General features: G+C 45.4%; 3 protein-coding genes across 10 annotated transcripts in view; 1 reads left to right on the top strand and 2 right to left on the bottom strand.

The window, feature by feature from the left end:
* The first annotated feature begins 4,881 nt into the window (after positions 1-4,881).
* LOC127006545 (arrestin homolog) lies at positions 4,882-11,196 on the top strand. The gene is made up of 6 exons (XM_050876514.1): positions 4,882-5,073; positions 6,190-6,550; positions 7,105-7,398; positions 8,440-8,583; positions 9,089-9,218; positions 10,049-11,196. The coding sequence occupies exons 1-6, from the start codon at positions 4,965-4,967 to the stop codon at positions 10,139-10,141; spliced, it is 1,131 nt and encodes a 376-aa protein (XP_050732471.1). The 5' UTR covers positions 4,882-4,964; the 3' UTR covers positions 10,142-11,196.
* A 109-nt stretch (positions 11,197-11,305) lies between these two features.
* On the bottom strand, positions 11,306-13,306 carry LOC127006546 (uncharacterized). 8 transcript variants are annotated; one of them, XR_007759627.1, is made up of 4 exons: positions 12,888-13,306; positions 12,360-12,843; positions 11,832-12,271; positions 11,306-11,743 (listed from the first exon to the last, which is right to left on the bottom strand). XR_007759627.1 is itself a non-coding variant. In XM_050876516.1 (4 exons), the coding sequence occupies exons 1-3, from the start codon at positions 12,941-12,943 to the stop codon at positions 11,872-11,874; spliced, it is 984 nt and encodes a 327-aa protein (XP_050732473.1). In that variant the 5' UTR covers positions 12,944-13,306; the 3' UTR covers positions 11,306-11,743; positions 11,832-11,871. The 8 variants fall into 8 exon arrangements, 4 of the variants coding, with proteins under 4 accessions (XP_050732473.1, XP_050732475.1, XP_050732474.1 ...); XR_007759626.1 differs by having other exon boundaries at positions 11,832-12,535; positions 12,624-12,843; XM_050876516.1 differs by having other exon boundaries at positions 12,316-12,843.
* Positions 13,307-17,877: 4,571 nt separating this feature from the next.
* Positions 17,878-25,252, bottom strand: part of LOC127006544 (apolipoprotein D-like) — a 10,697-nt gene continuing 3,322 nt past the window's right edge. Inside the window, exon 4 of the mRNA XM_050876513.1 lies at positions 17,878-18,301. Within this exon, the coding sequence (XP_050732470.1) occupies positions 18,069-18,301 (233 nt within the window). The 3' untranslated portion in view covers positions 17,878-18,068. The remainder of the gene's footprint in view (positions 18,302-25,252) is intronic.

Below are 25,252 nucleotides of genomic sequence, written 5' to 3'. Positions count from 1 at the left end.
TGGCTTTTAATTAGTAACATTAACCGAAACCTCTAGAATCTAGATCGCAGTGTTAGCTACATATGATTGATTGATTGATTGATAATTTATATTGTTGCAGGTTTTTTTTTTGTTTTTTTTGGTATTTCGTTGGGGATATACCCCAATGGAGGAAGGCGGTGCATGCCGCGCAACCCCCCAGACGGCTGGTAGAGAGATACCCAATTCTTTCAAGGAGGAGGCCCAACAACGGGGCTGAGGGTGTCGGAAAGAGCCCACCTTTCCACCCCCATGGTAACTGATAGGTAGAGGTATTTAGGTATAATTCCCATACTAATGATTTTGCTTTTTTTATTAATAAAAACATTGTATTTTTATATTAGGGTTAAATCGAGTATCATACCTATTTTTTTGGAGAGAGAGAAAATTTTCACTGTATTCTAGGAGATTCTAGTGATTGAGTACCAGAGATATTGATTTAGTATTGGTATATCTTAATGATCATATATTTATTTACACATAATAGTTTATATCTCACTATAATTAGAGATTAGGAGAGAAGTAGGATATCCTAAACTAGTGGATATATTTGCTACTTAATAATGAGAGAGAGAGAATCAGAGAGAGAGAGAGAGAGAGAGAAGAGAGAGAGAGAGAGAGAGAGAGAATAAAGGACTAACTTTAAGATCTAACTTATATGTTAATATATATAAAACTTTTAAGAGATTAGAGAAGAAAGAGAGAAGAGAGAGAGAGAAAGAGAGAAGAGAGAGAGAGAGAGAGAGAGAGAGAGAGAGAGAGAGAGAGAGAGAGAGAGAGAGAGAGAGAGAGAGAGAGAGAGAGAGAGAGAGAGAGAGAGAGAGATATTGGATATTATTAGTGTGATATATCAGAGAGAGGTGATTAAATAGAGGAGTGATAAGAGAGAGAGAGAGAGTATGTAACTAATATAAATAAAAAAATGGAGCAATGGAGAGCATGGAAATCGGACATGAAAATAAAAAAATGAAACGGGGAGACGGTCAGCGGGGGAAAAGTGGGGGACATACTACAGGCAGGGGGGCGAGCATGGCGGGAAAATAATAGCCGATGGGAGCACAAGCAGTGCACCGGATCATTAGCGGGCACAGGCGGGGCGGCACTGTGAAAGGCATAGACGCAATAGCACCGCCCGATACCATACGATGCCAGTGATCGCGAGCAGTGATGTATTCTAAAGCCCCTCGAGTACCGATCCAGACCGGTACCACCAGATGTAGCCGATGTCGAGTGGTACTAATGCTGAGTTGACGTGAACATACCTGTAGCGATTCGGTACCAGTACCCGTACCAGATTATCGATACCGGAACCGGTACCGCCGGAACGCTTGGTGTACCGGTATTCAGCGACCCAGTACGATCAGCATCATACCCAAGTGTGATCACTCTGCTCGCATTAACTACGTGCCTTGCCCGCCCATATCATGATGGAGTCAGTGCCCGCTGACTAACTGCCCCTGTTCCCACCATTTTGTCCCCCATTCTGCAGACGCTGAGTCTCTTTATCCAATATTCTGTCCTGTTTTTGATTTTTCCTTATTTCCTAACGTCACTTTTTCCATCTTTTGTCATATTTTTTTTTATTTGGTATGTTTATTTTTTGTATTTTATTATTATATGGAGTCTTTTTTTTTTATCGAAAAATATTTATTTTCTTATAGAATAGAGACTAGGAGAGAGAGAGAGAGAGAGAGAGAGAGAGAGAGAGAGAGAGAGAGAGAGAGAGAGAGAGAGAGAGAGAGAGAGAGAGGAGATTATATAGAAAATTAGACCACACACTTAGACATGTCAGTGGTCATGGTACAGTGGTCTGTCCTTTATTTTTTTTTATTAAATTATTAATCAAAACGTTGCATTTCTACTATAGTTACTTAGAGAAGAAGGAAGAGAGGGGGTTTTCTTTAGGAAATTTTTGTTTGAATTTCATCAGAAGTCATTAAGAAAAAAAAAAAAAAAACCAGTACCCGGTGGTAGTAGTACTGGTGTTACTTTGGTTGAGTTTACCGGTACTACCGGTACTCAAATTAACGGTACTTGCCCATCCCTACTGATAGGTCTCGATCGAACCCACAACCCGCCGAAGCGCAAGGCAGAGACTCTAACACGGGACCACGGGAGCCCCCAATTGTTGCAGGTAAACAACAAGGGAGAAGGGAGGAACATGCCATCCCAACCCTCAGGCAGGACAGAGTGTGATTACAAAACTAGTAATACATGTGGAGGTAGCACCTTGAAACTAAAAAGATACCATGGTAGGAATGAGTGCACAACAAGGGAGGGGGGCGGTACCTCCCCCTAGACAATAAGAAAATAAAATGTGGGGACGGAGAAGGACATTGCCCAAGCAATAGATGGGAATGAATACAGAGATAGGGTAAATAGTCCTTAAAGTAGAATACTGCAGAAATTACAACCGTGTATAGCACGGGAGTAGTTCAGGCTGCCACACACTGCATCACCACATTGGTGCAAACTGAGGGTGTTCTTTGAGGATAGCAGGGAGGACATCATGGTTCAGGAGCCAACAAATTGTCTGGGGCAGGTCAAGGCAGTCCCGTGGTTTAAACTTAGCAATAAAAGGGCATTCCATGACATAGTGATGCAGTGTGTGGCCCCTCGGCCTGGCACATATAGCGTGCAGCAGACACCAGGGGATTTACTAATTAAAAATTATACCTCCCAGTAGTACCTATAGCCTAGCCTAAGGCGCATTGCTACCACATCTTGAGGGGCACTGTGTCACCCATAGGGGTAAACACAGTGCTGGGAGACACTAACATAGTGGAGGCTGCTGGCGCTGCCAGTGTCACAGCAGTGTCTGAGTTGGGTAGCAATGCTATCACGGAAATAATGCCTAAGTTTATTCTTAACATAGCTAAGCGTATAGTCAGTGCCGGGGTCCACTGTGTCATCCTGAAGGGCACGTCGAGCAAGGCAGTCTGCCTTCTCATTGAGCTGGATATGGAAAACTCAGCTCGGAGGTGAGTGGCCACATGTGGCGCTGCCTGTATAACCAATACGGTCCATTGGTGCCTGACCTGTATGTTGCATTTTCTCCATTTACTGGTTAAGGGAGGTCGCCGTCCTCATTGCGACAGGACGCGTACTGGTCCTTGCCTGTCGGTCACTGGTCGGCCTATGGGGGGCGTCTTGGCCTCAGGTGTGAGGTCAAGGTGTGGTGAATCTTACCATGGTCGCCGTCCGGTCACCCACTGGACGGACACTAAACGACTATGTGGTCGGGGAGCGGTGGGTGTGAATCGCAGCATTTTGGGGTCGCGGGTGGTCGTTAGCAGGTCGTGAAGTCAGTGTGATTGTAGCTTTACTGTCACCGCACATGATTGGCAAGATGAATGACATGATCTTGTTAGATCGACGAATAACGGTCTCCCAGGAATGCGTTCATGCAAGAAACTACTACAAACTACTATTGATCAAAGTGTCAGCTCGTTGAGTCACAGAACCCCCTGGGACTATTATATTTTCCTATTGCAGATGCAAATGGATAAAAAAGGCAAAAGTAGATAACATGATATATAAGTAGTAAAAATAAAAGCCAAATGTCAGGAGTCAGGACATCCGTAGATGACACATATAGAAAAAAAGTGAGTGACATTGTGAAATGATACTGGCTGCTGCTGCTACTGCTGCTGCTGCTGATGATGATGATTGGGTAAGTGATGGATAGCTAAGGTAAAATACATTGTTGAGTAATTAGTTGATAACATGATGATTTTTAGTGATTGATATCTTGGTTGAGCGGCGATATCATATTAACGTCACCTGACATCAGCTATGACGTCAGGAGAAACGCCTACACGAGAACGGATGGACCTACGTCATAGTGAAGCCTGTGAAACGAAGGGCTACTGTACTCTGGCCTTGCTTCCTGCTGAGAGAGAGAGAGAGAGAGAGAGAGAGAGAGAGAGAGAGAGAGAGAGAGAGAGAGAGAGAGAGAGAGAGAGATTGTTTTATTTAGTTAGAGAACCAAATGTGCAGCCCTGGCCACAGTGCACATTTATGCAAATGTTTAACATGACTAAATATACTCAAATACGACTATATGATCTGTACATCGCTTCCTAATGAATTGTCTGTAATTATTTTTAAGGTTAAATACCATTCCTTTATGGTGGCCCCCTCTCCTCCACTGATGTAGCGCGGCCGATTTATCATCCACAGAAGCCGCCGAAGTGTGTCGCTGGGCCAGCGCGGCGCAAGATGTCCGCCACCTTGGTAGAGAGATTATATTATCATGTCATTACTTGGTATGCAGGAACGAGCTGCAAATAGTCTAATGTTATATTAACTCTGAATTTATGCAGTACACTTGAAATAACTTTCACATATGTATATTTCAGTTTATTTTTAAGCACATTTCGTGTACTGCAGTACATCACAAGTAAAACTCGGATCAGCTATGTAGGAAGGAAAAGGAATGAAAACTAAGAACAAAAATACACTAAGCCGAGTTCTTGTAATTACTATTACAGAGACACAGGATGCAGAAACTCTACAAGACGGGGATAGGGAGGGAAGGAACTACATACATGGAACAACAGCGGACAACACTGGAAGAAGGAAGAATAACAACAGGGATGAAGAGCCACGTCTGCAAAGAGTGGATGAAAAAAAAAAAAAAGATTCGGCGCGTGTCCAGAGGGAGGAACTCGAGGAAGTCTTAACGACAGAGATGAGAAAAAGAGGTCAGGCCGTCACTTAAGGTCGGAGGGTGGCTAGTGGCGTCTGATGGCTTCCTCTCACCTGACTTCCTGCACGTGTCGTGCCGTGCGTAGCGCCCTGTCAGCTTTCCACAATCTTGTTAGCACCCCGTCGGCCACTATAAGAGCTCAGCACCGTCTGCACCCTGTCAAACGCTGCACAGCTACACAACCTAACAGCCTCCACTCAGCACAGCACCGCAGGAGCCACAACACATAGACAGGATGGTGGTCCAGTTCAAAGTGTTCAAGAAGGCGGCCCCCAATGGCAAGCTGACCATCTACCTCGGCCGCCGTGACTTCGTAGACCATGTCTCTTCTGTGGACCCCGTCGGTGAGACATGCACGTTATTTTTTTACTTCACCCACTCAATGACTAATGCTACTTCTTTTTCATCTATCTACCCACAACTACTACTATATATACTTCTACTACTACTACTACTACGTACTACTACTACTACTACTACTACTACTACTACTACTACTATTGCTGCTGCTGCTGCTGCTACTGCTACTACTACTACAGTACTTACACCACCACTATCACTAATATTACTACTACAACGACTATTACTACTGCAACGATTACTTCTTCTACTACGACTTCTACTACTACTAGCGGTAATATTTAATCTTATTCTTTTGCACTGAGTGACCATGAATAGAAATCTTCCATCCTAACCTGTCTGGGTGTTTCTCGTCATTCACCCACTGATCGTTCACCATCTCACCACTCGCATATTTTTTCACAGCATTCATCCACCTCATCCTTGGCTTAAATTAAAACAGCAGCAACAAGAAAAAAATGATTACCTTAATTATTGGCTGTCTTGCTCGTTGCCTCATATAAGGCGAAGTAAATTGATTTGTTATAGATTACCATGATCGGTGTGTGATATATATGAAATAAGTTTCATGCATGAAGCATTATAAAACCAACGTGATATTGTCATATTTTTGTGTATTATTACATTTGTCTAAGTACGTGATGCTCTCATAGCTTTCATTTTTCTGCTGGAGAATATTTTGCAGTGCATATATTATTTTTTACATCGATCGTTTTAGGTCACGTCACATATCTACACTTAACGTAACTATCCGTGGGTGTCCATCTCAGTGTTTCTTGTGTAGTTTTTCATCGTCCAAGATGTGTGCAGGCCGTTCTTGTAAGGCTGCTTCAGGCCACACGTTAAACATAGAAGCCACTTCTTAATCTGTCAGCCCTGGCTGTAGAAAATATATGAGTATCTAAAGTAATAGGGTGTTCCATAATGTTGTATAGAAAACAAAACATATCCTACACTTCATAAAGATAAACTTGCCATATCAATGCCACCACTTTATATTATTTGACGGGATAATTGGGACAAACTATTTAACATAATAGTGTTCCTATACTCTCTATACTTACCCTTTGGGTGGCGTTGCTTTCCTCTTCCCCTCCCAGATGGCGTGCTGGTGGTGGACCCGTCCTACCTCAACAACAGGCGGGTGTACGGGCAGCTGGTGTGCAGCTTCAGGTATGGCCGCGAGGAAGATGAGATGATGGGCCTCAACTTCCAGAAGGATCTGTACCTTGCGTCGGAGCAGATCTACCCACCCAAGAATGACGAGGCCACAAAGCTGCAGGAGCGGCTCATCAAGAAGCTTGGGGCCAACGCGTACCCCTTCACCTTCAAGATGCCTGAGCAGGCGCCGCCCTCTGTCACCATCCAGCCCTCCGCCGAGGACGAGGGCCGTCCTTGTGGTGTAGAGTACTATATCAAGGTTTACGTCGGCGAGAACGAGGAGGACCGCAGCCATAAGCGGTGAGTATAGAGTGATGTGGCTATTGGTATGATGGTGTGTGTGACGGAGGAGTATACCTATCACAAGGCGCCTCAGTGTGTCAGGTCAAAGGGCGCGTCTAGTCGTGCTCTAAAACATGTCATCAAAACCAGCAACATGTCCGCATTTAAGTAACATGCAACACTATTTGTACAGGTATGCAACTGATTCAAAGTTTCGAGCGTATTTGACAGTTATATATATAAAGCAATATGAGTTTATACATATATAAATATGTAAGGCAGCCTGCCTACTACGTCATAATCCCAATTGTCAACATGTTTCCTCGTTCATATGAGTGGAGTCAGTTTTATTACTACGATTCGAATACTGATTTGTTCTTGACATGTGAAGTTCACTCGTTTTGTTCAAACGGTACTTCAAGGCAACGTGTGGACGCGTCCTACATGATTTCCGTGATGTTCTTATATCTTTCTATTTGTCTGTTGTCTCCTCTTCATGAAATTTATGTAAGTGACACGTTTTCACCCAGTGTTCACTTTAACTCCACTTAGCCCCACTGTGCTGTTCGCAGGTCGACGGTGCAGCTGAACATCCGCCGCATTCAGTTCGCGCCGAGTCGTCAGGGCCGCCAACCCTGCACCATCGTGAGGAAGGACTTCATGCTGAGCCCTGGCGAGCTGGAGTTGGAGGTGAACCTGGACAAGCAGCTCTACTACCACAACGAGAAGATTGCCATCAACATCTTGGTGAAGAACCACAGCAACAAGACCGTCAAGAAGCTAAAGGCGGCCGTGCAGCAGTCTGTGGATATCTGTCTGTTCACTGGCGGCCAGTACCGCAGCACCGTGGCCAGCGTGGAGACCCAGTGAGTACGGCTGAAACTCCCGTCCCATCATTGTTGGGGGGTTTCGTGGTACAGTGGTTAGTACACTCGGCTCACAACCGAGAGAGCGCGGTTTCGATTCCCGGGCGGAGTGGAAAAATTTGGGCGGCTTTACCGATACCCTACGCCCCTGTCCACCCAGCAGTGAATGGGTACCAGGTATTAATCGGGGGTTGTGTCCCGTCTCTTGGAATCTGTTCCCTTCTATAATTCCTTCCCCTTCTCATTACTGTAGGCATCATTGATATGGGTAAATTTTCGATAAGGGCACTCATATTTCACAAACGAAACTACTTTTTTCTGACACCAGACGTCACAGGATACTTGCGAGTAAACATAGTAGAGGACAGAATATTTTAATGTGAGTGACCTTTAACGAAATACCTTGACATCACCACTGTCATAATTTATTATAGACCACCCAGTCACTTGGTTTTCAGTGTTTTGTGAGGAATTCGGTCCGTTTATAGCCTCACAGTGATTGCTTCATGTGGTAAATGTTAAAAACAACGGCGCGCCTCTATTTTTCGAAAAAAATCATAAATTCTTTGAAATAAACACTAGTAATAGGCTGTAGAACAATCAACGAGTCTGAAAGTTTAGGGGTCCAGGCACGGTCCAGTGGGTCCAGGGGTGGAGCAACCCCATAGGGAGGTTATGAATATTTATATTCACCTGTCTTTAGTCACCCTCAATGATACCATGGAAGAGGACGTCTTAAGAGTCAATAAAAGACAAGTAAATTTACAACGTCCCTGCAGGGGACTACGTTCCCTCAATCTCACAAAGCTTTACTGTTTCCGGTTAATTTTTCCTAATTCATCGATAGTGTTTGTGTGAAGAATTTTGGAAAAATATTGAAATATAGAGGCACACCCTCGTTCTTAATATTTATCTCAAACGTTTCACGAACCCATTATTTTGTCACCCTTATGCAGTGTGTTATGACCACTGGAGGATTGTATAGTTGTGGACATGGCTCATGCCTAAGTGTGTGGTGTAAAATTTTGCGTTGCTTTGCAGGGAGGGTTGCCCCGTCAGCCCCGGCTCGGCCCTGCAGAAGGTGCTCTACCTCACCCCGACCCTCAGCTCCAACATGGACCGCCGGGGCGTCGCTCTAGACGGCCACCTCAAAAATATCCACACCAACCTCGCCTCTTCCACCCTGTGAGTACCTCAGACAACAACTGCTTTTCCCATCCACCCCGCAATTACCTCTTCTAGCCTGCCCTTTTAATCTACATAAATCATAAGTACTTATTCCTCTTTCCATCTGCCCCCCCCCCCCCCCCTTTTTTTCACTCTGCTCATCCACACCTTCCTTGTCTCACCTACCGTGCGAGTGCTCCATCCAACAGCCTCTCCCCTTCTGCTGTTCCCATTCACATATTGATATTATGAAATATTGTAAAAATTCGTTACTCTTACTTATTTCCATACCACATAAATCTGAGTACTTTCCCTCCTCTCTTCATCCATGTCAACTGACCTTATTTAAGACTCATCAGTCATTTTAACCCTCTTCCCCTCACACAACCTCATTCTCCCATTCCCTCACTCTCCTTGCTATAATATAAACTTTCTTTCCATGAATATACCCACTTCCTTCTCCTTAACCCTCACTAAACATCTGCCATCCCGCCTTACTGACCCTTCTTCCCCCACTACCCAGGCTGGCCAACCCTGAGTCCCGTGACATGTTCGGGATGATCATCTCTTACACCGTGAAGGTCAAGCTCTACCTCGGGGCTATGGGAGGAGAGGTCACCGCCGAGCTGCCCTTCGTCCTCATGCACCCTAAGGTAAGGATAAAGGGATGGCAGTTTCGGGTGTTACTTTCCCAATGACATGTTCGTTGTGTTCAGGTGGTGGTATAAATGGTACGAAAAATTATATAGATATAATTTGAGTATTTAAAGAAAAAATAAACTCGTTGGCCCAGGTTTAACACAGCTGGTGTTAGGATTTGTGTTAGTCCTTAAATCCCTTGAGAAACCTTATTAGTGGATCAAGTTAGTGGGTCGCAGTGGAGCCTACCTTTTCTGTTAGCTGGAAACTATGGAAGGGGAGGAGCACCGCATTGAAAGTGTGGAAAAGCAGGCTCAAGCGTGTGGCACTGGAGCGAAGAGAGAGAGGCACCGCGGTTCATCTGTTCGTTGGTGACCATTGTGAATATTTACAGATCCTTCTCGAAAGAATAATAATTCATATTGTTTGAGGGTTAGCGTTCGTGGTTTTGTGGTGTTTGACACGCGCACACTTTATGAACGTTTGCTGACTTTTTATTTTATCTTCTTTGTCCTCACCTTTCCCTCCGCCACCTCTCTCTTACTTTGTTTGTACTGTAACCTCTTTTGTTTGTTTTCCCATTCTTTTTCTCTCCATCAACCTCTTGCCTCCTTTTTTTTTCCTTGTTTTCTTTCTTATCCTCTTTTTTGTTCGTCACGTGTCCTTGTCTGTACCTTCTCCGTTCCTTTTATTTCTTACTGTTATTTTGTTGCTTCTTTCCCCTGTTTTCCTTGTATCTTCTCTCCATCCCTGCGCCCGCACCCGCCTCTCCCACCCCACCGACCCTCCGCCCCGTTCCCCCTCCCCTTTCCTCCCCGCGACCCGCCCACCCACCCGTCCACAGCCTGACCTGCGCCGCATGATGAGGGCAGACAGCCAGGCCCAGGTGGAGTCCTTCCGATCTGAGAGCATCAACCAGTCCGTGGACATGGACTAGATGCCCCGTCACTCCGCGGGAGGGAGAAAACCACCTGGCGGGAGAACATGAGGAGGGGCAGATGGCGGGGGTCCCGAGCTCGACTCCCCTTGACCTGCTCCTCCTCGTTCTCCTTCTTGGGAACTCACCTCCCGTGTGTCTCCTTGCCGTCAACTCGATGCTTATGGGAAAAAAAGGAAAGATCTTACCGCCTTCTTAATTGTACTGATTCCTTTGCATAATCTTCTTAGCATTTGGTCCCGTTGTAGCAACATCAATAATTGACTCCTAAGTGACTCCCGCTGTCTTTCATAGCTGATGCTTTTCTAGGTCCCCTTATCTTTTTTGCTCATCACCATTATTGGATATGAGTTGCAAGACTGCCTCGTAGAAGTCAAGAAGTCTCTCTTCTTGAAAACCGTAGATTGTTTCGAAGAGTTCTTCGCGTTTCATTTCTCTTTGCACCCTTATACCATCGTTGTGATTCCCTGCTCCAGTATTGTTTTTTCCAGAATCCATTCAGGTCTGTTCGCCACTTATGTCCACACCGTTTTTTTTTTTTTCACCTTTTTCCTTTGCTTGAAGTGAAACAGCACTAAAGAAAACCGTGAACGGGTGAGTTGATACAGCACGTCTTCTGTGATACACGTAACAAAAAGTGCAGCCATCTGGACTATTGTGTTTTAGTTACACGAGGCGGGAAAGCGGGAACGGACTCCGCCCCCCCTCTGGAAATAAGAGACCGTTGATACTAAACGAGGCAAAGGACCATTGATATAATATTTTTGTGATGTCAACTTCGGGAAGTGAAAAAAAATGTCGTGCCAAAAATTTCCGTCTATCGGGAAAGTGTGGAAATTGGCAAGAGTGAAAAAAAAAGTAACCAACAAAAAGTTTTACGTCTGAGTGAAATGAAGCAAATATTGAATACTGTTATCCACACGCTGTTTGTGCATGTTCCAGTATTCTTCACTCTTCTCAACCTTCCTTTTATTATTAGATCGACTTTTTAGTCCTCATTCTTTTCTGATGTTACTACTCCCAACTAGTGATTGACATTAAAACCAGTAAATGATGGTCTCCAGGTCTTATTATCCATTTTATTACTATTATTATTATTATTATTATTATTATTATTATTATTATTATTATTATTATTATTATTATAATATTTTTAGTATTTGTACGGGACTTTCTTTAAAGGGTAGATGATTTTGCCAGATTATCTCAACAAACTCCCGATCCATTCGTCAGACAAAGCATTATCTCTGCCCGGGTCAGCAGAGAGGGTAGTCAACATCAACCTACTAGGCATCAAAATCAGTGCAGAGACCCTACATCGCTCATCACACAGAATCAAATAATCTCTGGCTAGGAACAACGGAGATGGCCACCAACATCACCTTGGACATCACAACATCTTTCCCCTTGACTGACGAAACACCACCTTGGGCACCAAAGAATCTTTCCCCTTGACTGACGAAACACCACCTTGGGCACCAAAGAATCTTTCCCCTTGACTGACGAAACACCACCTTGGGCACCATAGAATCTTTCCCCTTGACTGACGAAACACTACCCTGGGCACCAAAGAATCTTTCCCCTTGACTGACGAAACACCACCTTGGGCACCAAAGAATCTTTCCCCTTGACTGACGAAACACAACCTTGGGCACCAAAGAATCTTTCCCCTTGACTGACGAAACACCACCTTGGGCACCAAAGAATCTTTCCCCTTGACTGACGAAACACTACCCTGGGCACCAAAGAATCTTTCCCCTTGACTGACGAAACACCACCTTGGGCACCAAAGAATCTTTCCCCTTGACTGACGAAACACTACCCTGGGCACCAAAGAATCTTTCCCCTTGACTGACGAAACACCACCTTGAGCACCATAGAATCTTTCCCCTTGACTGACGAAACACCACCTTGGGCACCAAATAATCTTTCCCCTTGACTGACAAAACACTACCTTGGGCACCATAGAATCTTTCCCCTTGACTGACGAAACACCACATTGGGCACCAAAGAATCTTTCCCCTTGACTGACGAAACACTACCTTGGGCACCATAGAATCTTTCCCCTTGACTGACGAAACACCACCTTGGGCACCAAAGAATCTTTCCCCTTGACTGACGAAACACCACCTTGGGCACCATAGAATCTTTCCCCTTGACTGACGAAACACTACCTTGGGCACCATAGAATCTTTCCCCTTGACTGACGAAACACCACCTTGGGCACCAAAGAATCTTTCCCCTTGACTGACGAAACACCACCTTGGGCACCAAAGAATCTTTCCCCTTGACTGACGAAACACCACCTTGGGCACCATAGAATCTTTCCCCTTGACTGACGAAACACCACCTTGGGCACCATAGAATCTTTCCCCCTGACTGACGAAACACCACCTTGGGCACCAAAGAATCTTTCCCCTTGACTGACGAAACACCACCTTGGGCACCAAAGAATCTTTCCCCGTGACTGACGAAACACCACCTTGGGCACCATAGAATCTTTCCCCCTGACTGACGAAACACCACCTTGGGCACCATAGAATCTTTCCCCCTGACTGACGAAACACCACCTTGGGCACCATAGAATCTTTCCCCCTGACTGACGAAACACCACCTTGGGCACCATAGAATCTTTCCCCCTGACTGACGAAACACCACCTTGGGCACCATAGAATCTTTCCCCCTGACTGACGAAACACCACCTTGAGCACCATAGAATCTTTCCCCCTGACTGACGAGACACCACCTTGGGGACCATAGAATCTTTCCCCCTGACTGACGAAACACCACCTTGGGCACCATAGAATCTTTCCCCCTGACTGACGAAACAAAGCTGACGTGCCCAGTGTTATGGTGGTGGAGGAACTTGATGAGCCACGTAGAGGGTGCGAGGAGGAGAATTACTGTTTGTGGGATCAAAAATTCAGCATATATTTATGAGTAGGATTCTGTTAGGGTTTACGTAGCGTTGCCTGTAAATGCAACGTTCATCTTGCTTAGTTTAATTGCAATGCTGATAATGTTTTGCGTCGTGATTGTTTAGTTAAAATTCGGTACAAGTTTGAATTGCATTCTGTTATTTATATGATAGCTGTGATTGGTGTATTGTTTTTTCTTAGTTGGAAATTATAGTAAATATATTTCTTTGTGTGTGTGTGCGTACGTACGTACACTACCTGCCTGCCTGCCTGCGTGCGTGCGTGCATGCGTGCGTGCGTGTGTGTGTGTGTGTGTGTGTGTGTGTGTGTGTGTGTGTATTTCACCACGGCCTGATCACGAGTTGGACTCGCACACGCTAGCAAGTCATAGCTGGGCGTTATCGCGATAAGTTATCGCGATACTTTATCGCTGATAACAAAATCGGGTTATTGGCCATCCGCTACTTATTTAAATATATATCGGTATCTTCGTTACTTTTGTAACCAAACTAGCGATAATCGCTACTTTTTCCCGCCTCTCAGAAAAAAACGTTGTCTCCCCCCTACTGCGCATGCGTGACCCGAGCGCCCGGTGTTGTATGAAAAAACTTCGGGGTATGAAATATCTTCGGTGAAGAGATTTCATACTTTGATCATCAACATTAAAACACTACGTTATTTTTTTATGTTAGACTCAAAAATAAATATATCAAAGAGAAAAACCATTTAACTTTGCCCCAAAAATGATTATTCACTGCCTCAAATTTGATATTCTATATTCGTTTGTGAGCATGCCACGGTATTGAAGGTACCCGGTGTTGTGTTATTTGGTGTCCCATCGTCAAAAGCTGGTGCTTTTGTTTACAAACACTGGTCTCTCGTGAACTACGCATATTCAGACCAGTAAGCGTAGCCCTGTACAGTCTCACAAAGCTTTTTAACACATTAAGAGTTGCTGGAAGGCTGAATCAGACATACAGTATCACCATCCTCGCTGTTTCTAGAACGACACTCTGTACATATAAATACAACTCGTACAGTGTCGTTCTAGAAACAGCGGGGATGGTGGAAGTAGTACTGTATGTCTGATTCAGCCTTCCAGCAACTCTTAATTACGGTTAAAAAGCTTTGTGAGAGTGTACAGGTCTACGCTTGTTGGTCTGAGCATGCGCACTTCACGAGAGACCAGTGTTTGTAAGCAAAAGCGCCAGCTTTCGACGGTGGGGACGCCAAATAACACAACACCGGTTCAGGCGTTTCTAGTATTACCGTCCATAGGTACGTGTCAACGTGCGGTTTTCAGGTTTTATAAGTTTTCTAAAATACAGATAATGAAAATTTGAATACATCTATGTTTTTTTATTTGAAATATCAATATAGTATCGTTTTCGCCTGTCGGACTTATCGCTAGCTAATATCGGAATTGTGGAATAATATCGGGTATCGGTTATCGCCTATATTTGTGTTTCTAGTTAACGAATATCGGTTATCACCGATAAGGTTTTCCATTATCAGTTATCGGTTATCGGGAATAAGGTTTTCTGTTATCGTGCCCAGCTATGCAAGTACCCTCCGATTAGAGCAAGGCTCATTAGTCGATCTCTGGATACTGCCAGTACCTCAAACACCACATGCCCCATCCCCCTTGCTCAAGGGGGTACTGTAACCACTTAGTCAGATAAAAAAAAAAAACGGCCTGAGCGAGGCTGGAACCTCTGCCTGCCACGCCGTGAAGCCTGACAGTGCAGCGCTTTAACAGACTGAGCTATCGGAGGTGTGTGTGTGTGTGTGTGTGTGTGTGTGTGTGTGTGTGTGTGTGTGTGTGTGTGTGTGTGTGTGTGTGTGTGTGTCAACTCGCCCTATATAAGCAAGGTAAACTTGAATTCGTCTATCCGCCGCTCTAGGATTACGGTGAAACCTTTGAGCGGCAGCAAAGGTGGACGGGACGGCTAGCAGGTCCCTCTATACCGAGTTTATAGGACGATAATAGGTGTTCCCAGGTCCCAGTCAGGTGGATCACACCCAAGGAATTGGGTTTGCTGCAGGTCTGTAATATATCTGGGCTGATCTTCCCAGTGGCAGGATCCCACTGTTATAGTTGATGCCTCCCCTGGTGGCAAACTGGGTTGCGTTCATAGAAATAAGGTTCTGCTGTCCTAGGATGGAGCAGATCATGGAACCCCCTATATATATATATATATATATATATATATATATATATATATATATATATATATATATATATTTTTTTTTTCTTACGTTGTTGCCTATTGCGCCGGTAGGCATCTTCCCGGTGGGGCCTGATGGTCGGCCCAGCCCGTTCTGGCGCAGGCGAGTGTTTATAGTGGCGCCATCTTGCATTGGCTCATGCTGCCCCCCGGAACTCGTTCTTGATTCGCTTGGACGGCTTCCTCTAGAGTCCGGGTTGATGGGTGGTCTTCAGGACAGCATGTGGGTAGTTTTAAGCCACTCGGCGGTGACTGAAAAATCCGAGTGGTAGCGTGAGGATTCGAACCAGCGTCGTCCATCACGCGGCGAATGTAGAGTCTCTCTCTCTCCTCTCGCTCTCTCTCTCTCTCTCTCTCTCTCTCTCTCTCTCTCCCGCTCTCTCTCTCTCTCTCTCTCTCTCTCTCTCTCTCTCTCTCTCTCTCTCTCTCTCTCTCTCTCTCTCTCTCTCTCTCTCTCTCTCTCTCTCTCTCTCTCTCTCTCTCTCTCTCTCTCTATATATATATATATATATATATGACTTATCCGAATATAACCGATATGGTGGCACCAAAATGCAGATAAAAGGAATCACCAGATGTGATTTGGCCATCCTTGTGTTTTACAGCTTTTTTTTTTTTTTTTTTTTTTTACAGCAAAGGAGACAGCACAAGGGCACAGAAAAAAAGGAAACAATAAAAAAGCCCGCTACACGCTGCTCCTGTAAAGAATCCGAAGAGGTGGCCGAAAGAGCAGTCAATTACGTGAGAAGAGGTGTCCTGATACCTTCCTCTTGAATGAGTTCAAGTCGTAGGCAACACTGGCATATAGCTCTTAATACACGACCCCCAGTCCCCAGCAGCAATGGAGCACCTAGTCACGACAGTGGCCAGACCTGCTCCAGAGGAGGGGTGCTAAGAATTTCTGGGTATACAATCAGGCCGCCTTTGGAGTCTGGCCGTGACAGCGCACATATATTAGGACTTAAGCAAGCGAGAGCAGCTTTGCTTCTTTGACAGAAGTGAAAGATATTTGGTTGGACGTCATGTGTCTCGTAGTTAGGAAGACGGGTGAGTCATTCATAGCATTGCCTGATGAACACGTGCTAAAAAAGGTCTTACAGATAGGAAGAAACGGGGTTTAGGATTCTTGAATAACAGGAATCTAGCAGGGAACTTAAAATAATTCTTCAACATCAACGAACGAGTCCGGTAATCATTATCAAGCTGAACAAAATCAAAATCTTAACTGGAAACTTCACATCTCTTCTCCCACTAAATCAGCTTCCTCGAGGTTGGGCGTTCTGTATCGTCTCCGCCAGTTCTTCTCCCCCGCACAGTTGGTCTCCATATACAGAGGCCTTGTCCGCCCTCGTATGGAGTATGCCTCTCACGTGTGAGGGGACTCCACTCACACAGTTCTCTTGGACAGAGTGGAGTCTAACGCTCTTCATCTCATCAACTCCCCTCCTCTTACTGATAGTCTTTTACCTCTTAAATTCCGCCGCCATGTTGCCTCTCTTTCTATCTTCTATCGATATTTTCACGCTGACTGCTCTTCTGAACTTGCTAACTGCATGCCTCCCTCCCTCCCGCGGCCTCGCCCCACGCGACTTTCTACTCAAGCTCATCCCTTTACTGTCCATTGTGTCCAAATTCCTTACGCACGAGTTAACCAGTATCTTCACTCTTTCATACCTCACGCAGGTAAACTCTGGAAAAATCTTCCTTCATCTGTATTTCCTTCTGCCTACGACTTGAACTCTTTCAAGAGGAGGGTATCAGGACACCTCTCCTTCCGAAATTGACCTCTCTTTCGGCCACTCCTCTGAACGCTTTTTATAGGAGCAGTGAGTAGCGGGCTTTTTTTTTCATTATTGTTTCCTTTTTTTTTTTTTTTTTTTTGCCCTTGAGCTGTTTCCTTTGATGTAAAAAAAAAGAGCTTTATATACGTACACTCTTATGCCTATCAGTTTAGAAAGAAAATTAAGTGATAAAGTTTTCTGAGATGTAAGAGTAGCAGGGAAGAAGCATAAAACCCAATTTTCAACTGTCATAGTAGACTTTGACGCCAAATTAGGTGGATAACATTGGGAAAAGCATTTGTCCTGCAGTTGACTAGTAATGTCTGAAGATAATGATGATGGTTTGCGGGGTTGAACTATGTAATGCGTTAAGTGCGTATTCGTGAATAGCATATCAGTGTTCATTCTTGTTCTCCTTGCGTACGATGATAGTGCCCGTATAATTCTAGTTCAGTTACTTATCGGTTGGGTCATGCGTTGCTGTGCAAATACTGATTGCCTGTAGGATATCAAAATATAATAAGTATTTTCTGCAAAATTTTGGTCTTGTTAATTTTTTTACTGTCTAATGGCGTTTGGAAAGTAAATTATCAAATAGTCTTCTTGTCATTTATTTGTTGCTATGGATTTCATTAGTTTAGGAAATAAATAAAGTTGTAGTTTTGGTACTTTATATTTTTCTTAACTTAATTCATATTAGTAAACTTATTACTACAACTGCTAGTAAATTACCTTAGTTCTATCCGTTACTTGTTGATTCTTAACTAATTAAGATTCTCTGCTTCCATGATATTGGTAGCCTAGGTGGATATATATATATATATATATATATATATATATATATATAGAGAGAGAGAGAGAGAGAGAGAGAGAGAGAGAGAGAGAGAGAGAGAGAGAGAGAGAGAGAGAGAGAGAGAGAGAGAGAGAGAGAGAGAGAGAGAGAGAGAGAGAGAGAGAGAGAGAGAGAGAGAGAAAGTTGGGGAATGAGAGGAGGGGTCAGTTAGGGCAGATTGATACAGTTGAGCTGATTGGTCAACTCAAAGCTGCTGATATCGATGCCCCACCGGATGAAGTTGCTAAAGGCGACTTCCAGCTCTTGGTCCGTTAGCAAGTGGCGCGCCAGCACCCACGCCTGGTCTATGTGGCGGCCCCCGAGGACGTCCAGACAGGAATAGACGGAGGTGTAGGTGACGTAGTCTGTCCCCAGCACGTTGTAGCTACCCGCGAAAGGGACTGCGGAGGGAGTAAAAGGGAGAAGCTAAGGAAATAAGAACAGGGAGAGGTATAGTTAGGCAAAGTCTGTCCGACCGCGGGGAAGAATATTATATGAAAATGTTCTAGAGCACCATGCCTCGAATTTTATCTCTTTCTACGTTATAACGTTCATAAGGGACTTTGGGGGCCACTGTTTACATGTAGAGGAGGGGAGGATTAGGCTGCACACGCGCACACGATGTAAGTAGGTGTGTGCTTGGGTTTGTGGGGAAGCCAGTACATAAGAACATAAGAACATAGGGAAACTGCAAGAGGCCGGGTGGCCTACACAGGGCAGCTCCAGAATCCCCCCCAATACTCACGGTGGGTGAGGTGTAGTTACAGGGGTTACAGGTAGAGGCTTGATCCTCGTTATACCGGCGGAACTAGGCACGCACCAGTACCCCGTCACCTTACTGCACCCACACCTCACTGCCACCTGTCGTCCTCGTCCATGTAGCTATCCAGTCTACTCTTAAAACAAGCTATCGTCCCTGCACTAACTATGTGATTGCTGAGTCTATTCCATTCCCCCACCACCCTATTACTAAACCAATGCTTGCCTATATCTCTCCTAAATCTATACTTTTCTAATTTAAATCCATTACTGCGAGTTCTATCCTGCTGGCTAATTCTCAGTACTTTACTTATATCGCCTTTGTTGTAACCCTTGACCCATTTGAATACTTCTATCAGATCTCCCCGCACTCTTCGTCTCTCTAGTGAATGTAAGTTTAGATGTTTCAGCCTATTTTGATATGGGAGGTTCCTCAGCCCCTGAATCATCTTGGTCATCCTCCTCTGAACTGATTCTAGCAAGCTGATGTCCATTCTGTAGTGTGGGCACCAAAACTGGACAGCATAATCTAAGTGTGGCCTAACTAACGCTAAATAGAGTCTGAGGATGACCTCTGCACTCCTGTTAGATACCGTCCTGTTAATAAAGCCTAATACCCTGTTAGCCCTATTCCTCGCACTAATACATTGCTTCCTTAGTTTTAGGTCAGAGTTCACTAACACTCCCAAATCCCTTTCACACTCAGACCTGCCTATCGCTGTGGAGTCTAAACTATACCCGTGTAATGGGTTGCGAGTTCCTACACTAATAGCATCTTCCATTTAGCGTAACCCGTTTCTGGGTCGTGATCTGTAGAGTCCCTCATAGAGTCCCGACAACCTAAGATTTGGACGCCATTATTGGCCCTGTGTTTTCGCCGCGCTTTTCAAACACTAGCACACGGTCTCGCGGCGAAGACAGGGCCAATAATGGCGTCCAAATCTTAGGCTGTCGGGACTCTATCTATCAAGGGACTCTACAGATCATGACCCAGAAATGGGTTACGCTAAATGGAAAAGGCTATAAGTACGCTACACTTGGTGATGTTAAAATTCATCTGCCATTTCTCTGACCAAGCTGACAGTTTGTTGAGATCCTCCTGTATTTTTTTTTTTTTTAACAACAAAGGAGGCAGCTCAAGGGCACACAAAAAAAGAAAACAATAAAAAAAAAGCCCGCTACTCGCTGCTCCTAAAAAAGAAACAAAAGAGGTGGCCGAAAGCAAGATCAAATACGGGAGGAGAGATGTCCTGATACCCTCCTCTTGAAAGAGTTCAAGTCGTAGGCAGGAGGAAATACAGATGAAGGAAGATTGTTCCAGAGTTTACCAGCGTGAGGGATGAAAGAGTAAAGATGCTGGTTAACTCTTGCATAAGGGGTTTGGACAGTATAGGGATGAGCATGAGTAGAAAGTCGAGTGCAGCGGGGCCGCGGGAGGAGGGGAGGCATGCAGTTAGCAAGTTCAGAAGAGCAGTCAGCGTGGAAATATCGATAGAAGATAGAAAGAGAGGCAACATTGCGGCGGAATTTAAGAGGTAGAAGACTATCAGTATGAGGAGGAGAGCTGATGAGACGAAGAGCCTTAGCCTTCACTCTGTCCAGAAGAGCTGTGTGAGTGGAGCCCCCCCACACATGAGATGCATACTCCATACGAGGGCGGACAAGGCCCCTGTATATGGACAGCAACTGTGCAGGGGAGAAGAACTGGCGGAGACGGTACAGAACGCCCAGCCTCGAGGAAGCTGATTTAGTAAGAGATGAGATATGAAGTTTCTAGTTGAGATTTTGAGTTAAGGATAGACCGAGGATGTTTAGTGTTGAGGAAGGTGATAGCTGGGTGTTGTCAAAGAATAGGGGATAGTTGTTTGGAATATTGTGTCGAGTGGCTAGGTGGAGAAACTGTGTTTTTGAGGCGTTGAAGGACACCAGGTTCCTCTTGCCCCAATCGGAAATAATAGTAAGGTCTGAGGCTAAACGTTCTGCAGCCTCCAGCCTTGAGTAGTTAAGTTCCTGTTGGGTGGGTCTTCTATTAAAAGAAGTTGAGTAATGCAGAGTAATGCAGTGCTCTAGCATCCTCCCCTGTCCTAATAGTGCGTCAGTCAGTGAGGCCACGGAGAGGGAGGGAGGGAGAGAGGGAGAGGGGCAGTAGCACCATGACTGCCAGCACCTTGCTGCATGTGACATTTACCTGTGCTGACGGCGGTATGATTTGTAATTATTGCTCTGACATTACTGCTCTTCCTACTACTACTACTACTACTACTACTACTACTACTGTTGCTACCGCAGCTGCAACTACTGCTGCAACTGCTACTACTACTACTACCACCACCACCACCACTACTACTACTACTACCACCACCACCACCACCACTACTACTACTATTACTACTACTACTACTACTTACTACCAGTACGGTTAATACTAATACCGTTAGTATTGTATCAGTCGTTGGAAAATTACTGTTATGTGGTTAGGTTGCTTCTCATTGACCCAGATAAAAGTGCAGCGGAGGAACGGGTTAAGAGTGGGCGGATTAAGGGCGGGGGTGAGCCTGAGAGGTGTTGAGAGGAAGGCAGTGGAAGGAAGGAGGACAGTGCATTGGATGAAGAGAGTAAAGGGGAAGGAGGGGAGGGCATTGGATATGGCGAGAGGAAGAAGGGGTGTTGGAAAAAGGGAGATAGGTAGAGAGGAAAAAAGGAGAGCTGCGGGTTGGGTAAGAGGAAAGGCGGTAAAGGGGGAGGAAAGAAGGGCAGGGCGTTGGTAAGAGGAAAGGCGGTAAAGGGGGAGGAAAGAAGGGCAGGGCGTTGGGTAAGAGGAAAGGCGGTAAAGGGGGAGGAAAGAAGGGCAGGGCGTTGGGTAAGAGGAAAGGCGGTAAAGGGGGAGGAAAGAAGGGCAGGGCGTTGGGTAAGAGGAAGGCGGTAAAGGGGAGGAAAGAAGTGAAGGGCGTTGGGTAAGAGGACAGGCGGTAAAGGGGGAGGAAAGAAGGGCAGGGCGTTGGGTAAGGGGAGAGGCAGTAAAGGGGGAGGAAAGAAGGGCAGGGCGTTGGGTAAGGGGAGAGGCAGTAAAGGGGGAGGAAAGAAGGGCAGGGCGTTGGGTAAGGGGAGAGGCAGTAAAGGGGGAGGAAAGAAGGGCAGGGCGTTGGGTAAGAGGACAGGCGGTAAAGGGGGAGGAAAGAAGGGCAGGGCGTTGGGTAAGAGGAAAGGCGGTAAAGGGGGAGGAAAGAAGGGCAGGGCGTTGGGTAAGAGGAAAGGCGGTAAAGGGGGAGGAAAGAAGGGCAGGGCGTTGGGTAAGAGGAAAGGCGGTAAAGGGGGAGGAAAGAAGGGCAGGGCGTTGGGTAAGGGGAGAGGCGGTAAAGGAGGAGGAAAGAAGGGCAGGGCGGTGGGTATGGGGAGAGGCAGTAATGGAGGAGGACAGAAGGGCAGGGCGTTGGGTAAGGGGAGGCAGGAGGAGGAAAGAAGGGCAGGGCGTTGGGTAAGAGGAAAGGCGGTAAAGGGGGAGGAAAGAAGGGCAGGGCGTTGGGTAAGGGGAGAGGCAGTAAAGGAGGAGGAAAGAAGGGCAGGGCGTTGGGTAAGGGGAGAGGCAGTAAAGGAGGAGGAAAGAAGGGCAGGGCGTTGGGTAAGAGGAGAGGCGGTAAAGGGGGAGGAAAGAAGGGCAGGGCGTTGGGTAAGAGGAAAGGCAGTAAAGGGGGAGGAAAGAAGGGCAGGGCGTTGGGTAAGAGGAAAGGCGGTAAAGGGGGAGGAAAGAAGGGCAGGGCGTTGGGTAAGGGGAGAGGCAGTAAAGGGGAAGGAAAGAAGGGCAGGGCGTTGGGTAAGAGGAAAGGCGGTAAAGGGGGAGGAAAGAAGGGCAGGGAGTTGGGTAAGTGGATAGGCTGTAAAGGAGGAGGAAAGAAGGGCAGGGCGTTGGGTAAGGGGAGAGGCAGTAAAGGAGGAGGAAAGAAGGGCAGGGCGTTGGGTAAGGGGAGAGGCAGTAAAGGAGGAGGAAAGAAGGGCAGGGCGTTGGGTAAGAGGAAAGGCGGTAAAGGGGGAGGAAAGAAGGGCAGGGCGTTGGGTAAGGGGAGAGGCGGTAAAGAGAAGGAGGGGGAGGGCAGTGTGTTGGGTAAGGGGAGAGGTAGTAAAGGGGGAGGAAAGAAGGGCGCGTTGGGTAAGGAGAGAGGCGGTAAAGGGGGAGGAAGGGCAAGGCGTTGGGTAAGGGGTAAAAAGATTTAGGGAGGGAAGAAGGGCAGTGCATCGGGTAAGGGGAGAGGCGTAAAGGGAGGGAAGGGCAGGGCGAGGAACTTCGAGTGTAAAACGCCAGACGTGATGCTATCCTTGTATAATTCCATGGTAAGACCGCACCTCGAGTATGCAGTACAGTTCTGGGCTCCTAATTACAGAAAGGACATTGATTTACTGGAAAGGATTCAACGACGCGCCACGAAGATGATTCCAACCTTAAGGGCTCAACCGTGCGAGGAACGACTCAAGCGACTCAATTTCTTTACACTGGAGAAAAGACGCCTACGAGAGGATATGATTCAAGTCTTCAAGTACCTGAAAAAGTTCAATAACGTCGATTACTCCAAATTCTTTGAACGCCAAACCAACTCAAGAACTAGACATAACGGTTTACCCATTCAGTCGAGTCAATGTAACACAGACATTGGAAGGAGTTTCTTTTCAAACCGAGTCATCCGCCACTGGAACAATCTTCCCTCAGAAGTAGTAAATGCGAATACCATCAACTTCTTCAAATATAGAATCAACCGTCATTTCGCTGCGTCGGGAGTAAATTGAATATCGAGGTGCTTTTATCTGCTCCTCAATATCGAGGTGCATTCATCTGCTCCTCAAGCCCCAAGTGGCTGACGAGCAGATTAAATCACCAAAGCGGGCGACCTCGTAATGAGCCAATAGGCTTTCTGTTGCCTGCATTTCTATGTTTCCATGTTTCCATATTAGGTAAGGGAAGGGGCGGTAAAGGGTGAGGGGGGAGGGCTACTGGACAGAGGTAGACATTGGACAGGGCAAAGAGGGTAGTTGAATTTGAAGGATGCGAAGAAGTTAAAGGTTAGCCTATAGTTTTAAACTTGTCAGGGCTTACACACCCACATATGATAAGGCTTTCGCTGGAATTTTTGGGATTTCCATGGGTAGTTTTATGAGCCTATATTGATAATCTAATCATTCTTCTGTAACATGAAAAAAAAATCATTAGAACCCGATTCATCACCTCGGCCCTTGGAAATAATCGATGTGAGAGGCGGAAGCTTCTAAGAATATCGATCCAAGTGTCTATGCCTCTATGGGAAGGATTGGACATTGGAAGCGAGGCAGAGGTATAAGCATGGTAAGAGGGAAGCCGCGGGAAGCTCTCCAAGTAAATTAGTTCAGCGGTGGGATGCCCTACTGGTGCAGTAGGCTACGCAAGGTGTGGGGATGGCTAATCCTAATCCTGACTCCTGCCACCCATCCCCCGCCTCCCCCCCACTGCATGTGTGTTACTCATCGTTCACATCCAGTGTTGTGGCGCCGTGCAAGGATCTTAGCAATCACCATCATTCATTTCTACCAGTGATGTGTAACAACTCAAGAACTGACTATCCATCCAAACTATATTACACGCAACATTAGCATTCTTGCATGTAATCCTTTTAACCATCCTTCAAAACTACCATGTGCCTGTTAAGTTTTCATGGTTTTGTCAATGGTACGTATTTCGGTTAGAGTCTCACAAAAGTCAAATATTATGACCTTCACTTTGTTGTTTTACTCAGTATCCTAGACGTCTGGTGTGTACAATACCCGTCGCAAATTAAAAAAAAAATGTAAGAATATAGTGATGACACGTTGTAAAGTTTTATAAGAGCCACCATGATGACGATGCTGCCCTGCGCGTTTTAGAGAGTCGGGAACTGATGTTGTGTAGTCAGCTGGGGCATACGAGTACGCATTAGATGTGCGTGACCTCGATGTTCATCTTCGGTTTAAGTATAGGTTAATTTGGCTTTGGTCAGGTTAAGCTACTTCATTTGATATTTCCAGACGAAATTAGAGAAATTTAGAGACCGATGCCTAGGTGAACTTGAAGAATATTAAATATTTCAGTTCCCATTGATCGAACTGATGGGAAGGATTTTTTTTTTTTTTTTTTTTGTTCACAGTAAAAGAAGCGGCTCAAGGGCAAAGAAGAAAAAAAAAAAAACGGCCCTCTGGCGTTGGCTGATGTTACTAACTAAACAAACGCATTTTTAGCGTCGAAAGATCACTATTTAACGGCAATAGGTTACCATCTGTTAGTTTTCGGTGTGTTTGTGTTTGTTGGTCGAAAATCGCCAGGTCTATGGAAGCTTTTGAGATTTGAAAAATAAAAGTAAATTGCAACGGAAATGTTTTAATTTTCTTATAAAAAATAATGATGTCTGGAAAATTTTGTTTGTTTGTAAAATTCGCGAGTGACCTTTAACGAAAATTTAACAATGCTTCAGAGTAAGGAAAACACTCTTATTGGCAGCTCTGCCAATTGGCGATAACTAATTATTCGAGTTTGTCCTGCTTAGGATGGTATCGGGTGAATATATATATATATATATATATATAGAGAGATATATATA

Source organism: Eriocheir sinensis, chromosome 33, assembly GCF_024679095.1.
Source record: "Eriocheir sinensis breed Jianghai 21 chromosome 33, ASM2467909v1, whole genome shotgun sequence".
NCBI lineage: Eukaryota > Metazoa > Arthropoda > Malacostraca > Decapoda > Varunidae > Eriocheir > Eriocheir sinensis.
Note: the sequence above shows the minus strand (reverse complement) of the source record. Positions and strands in the feature narration are given on the sequence as shown.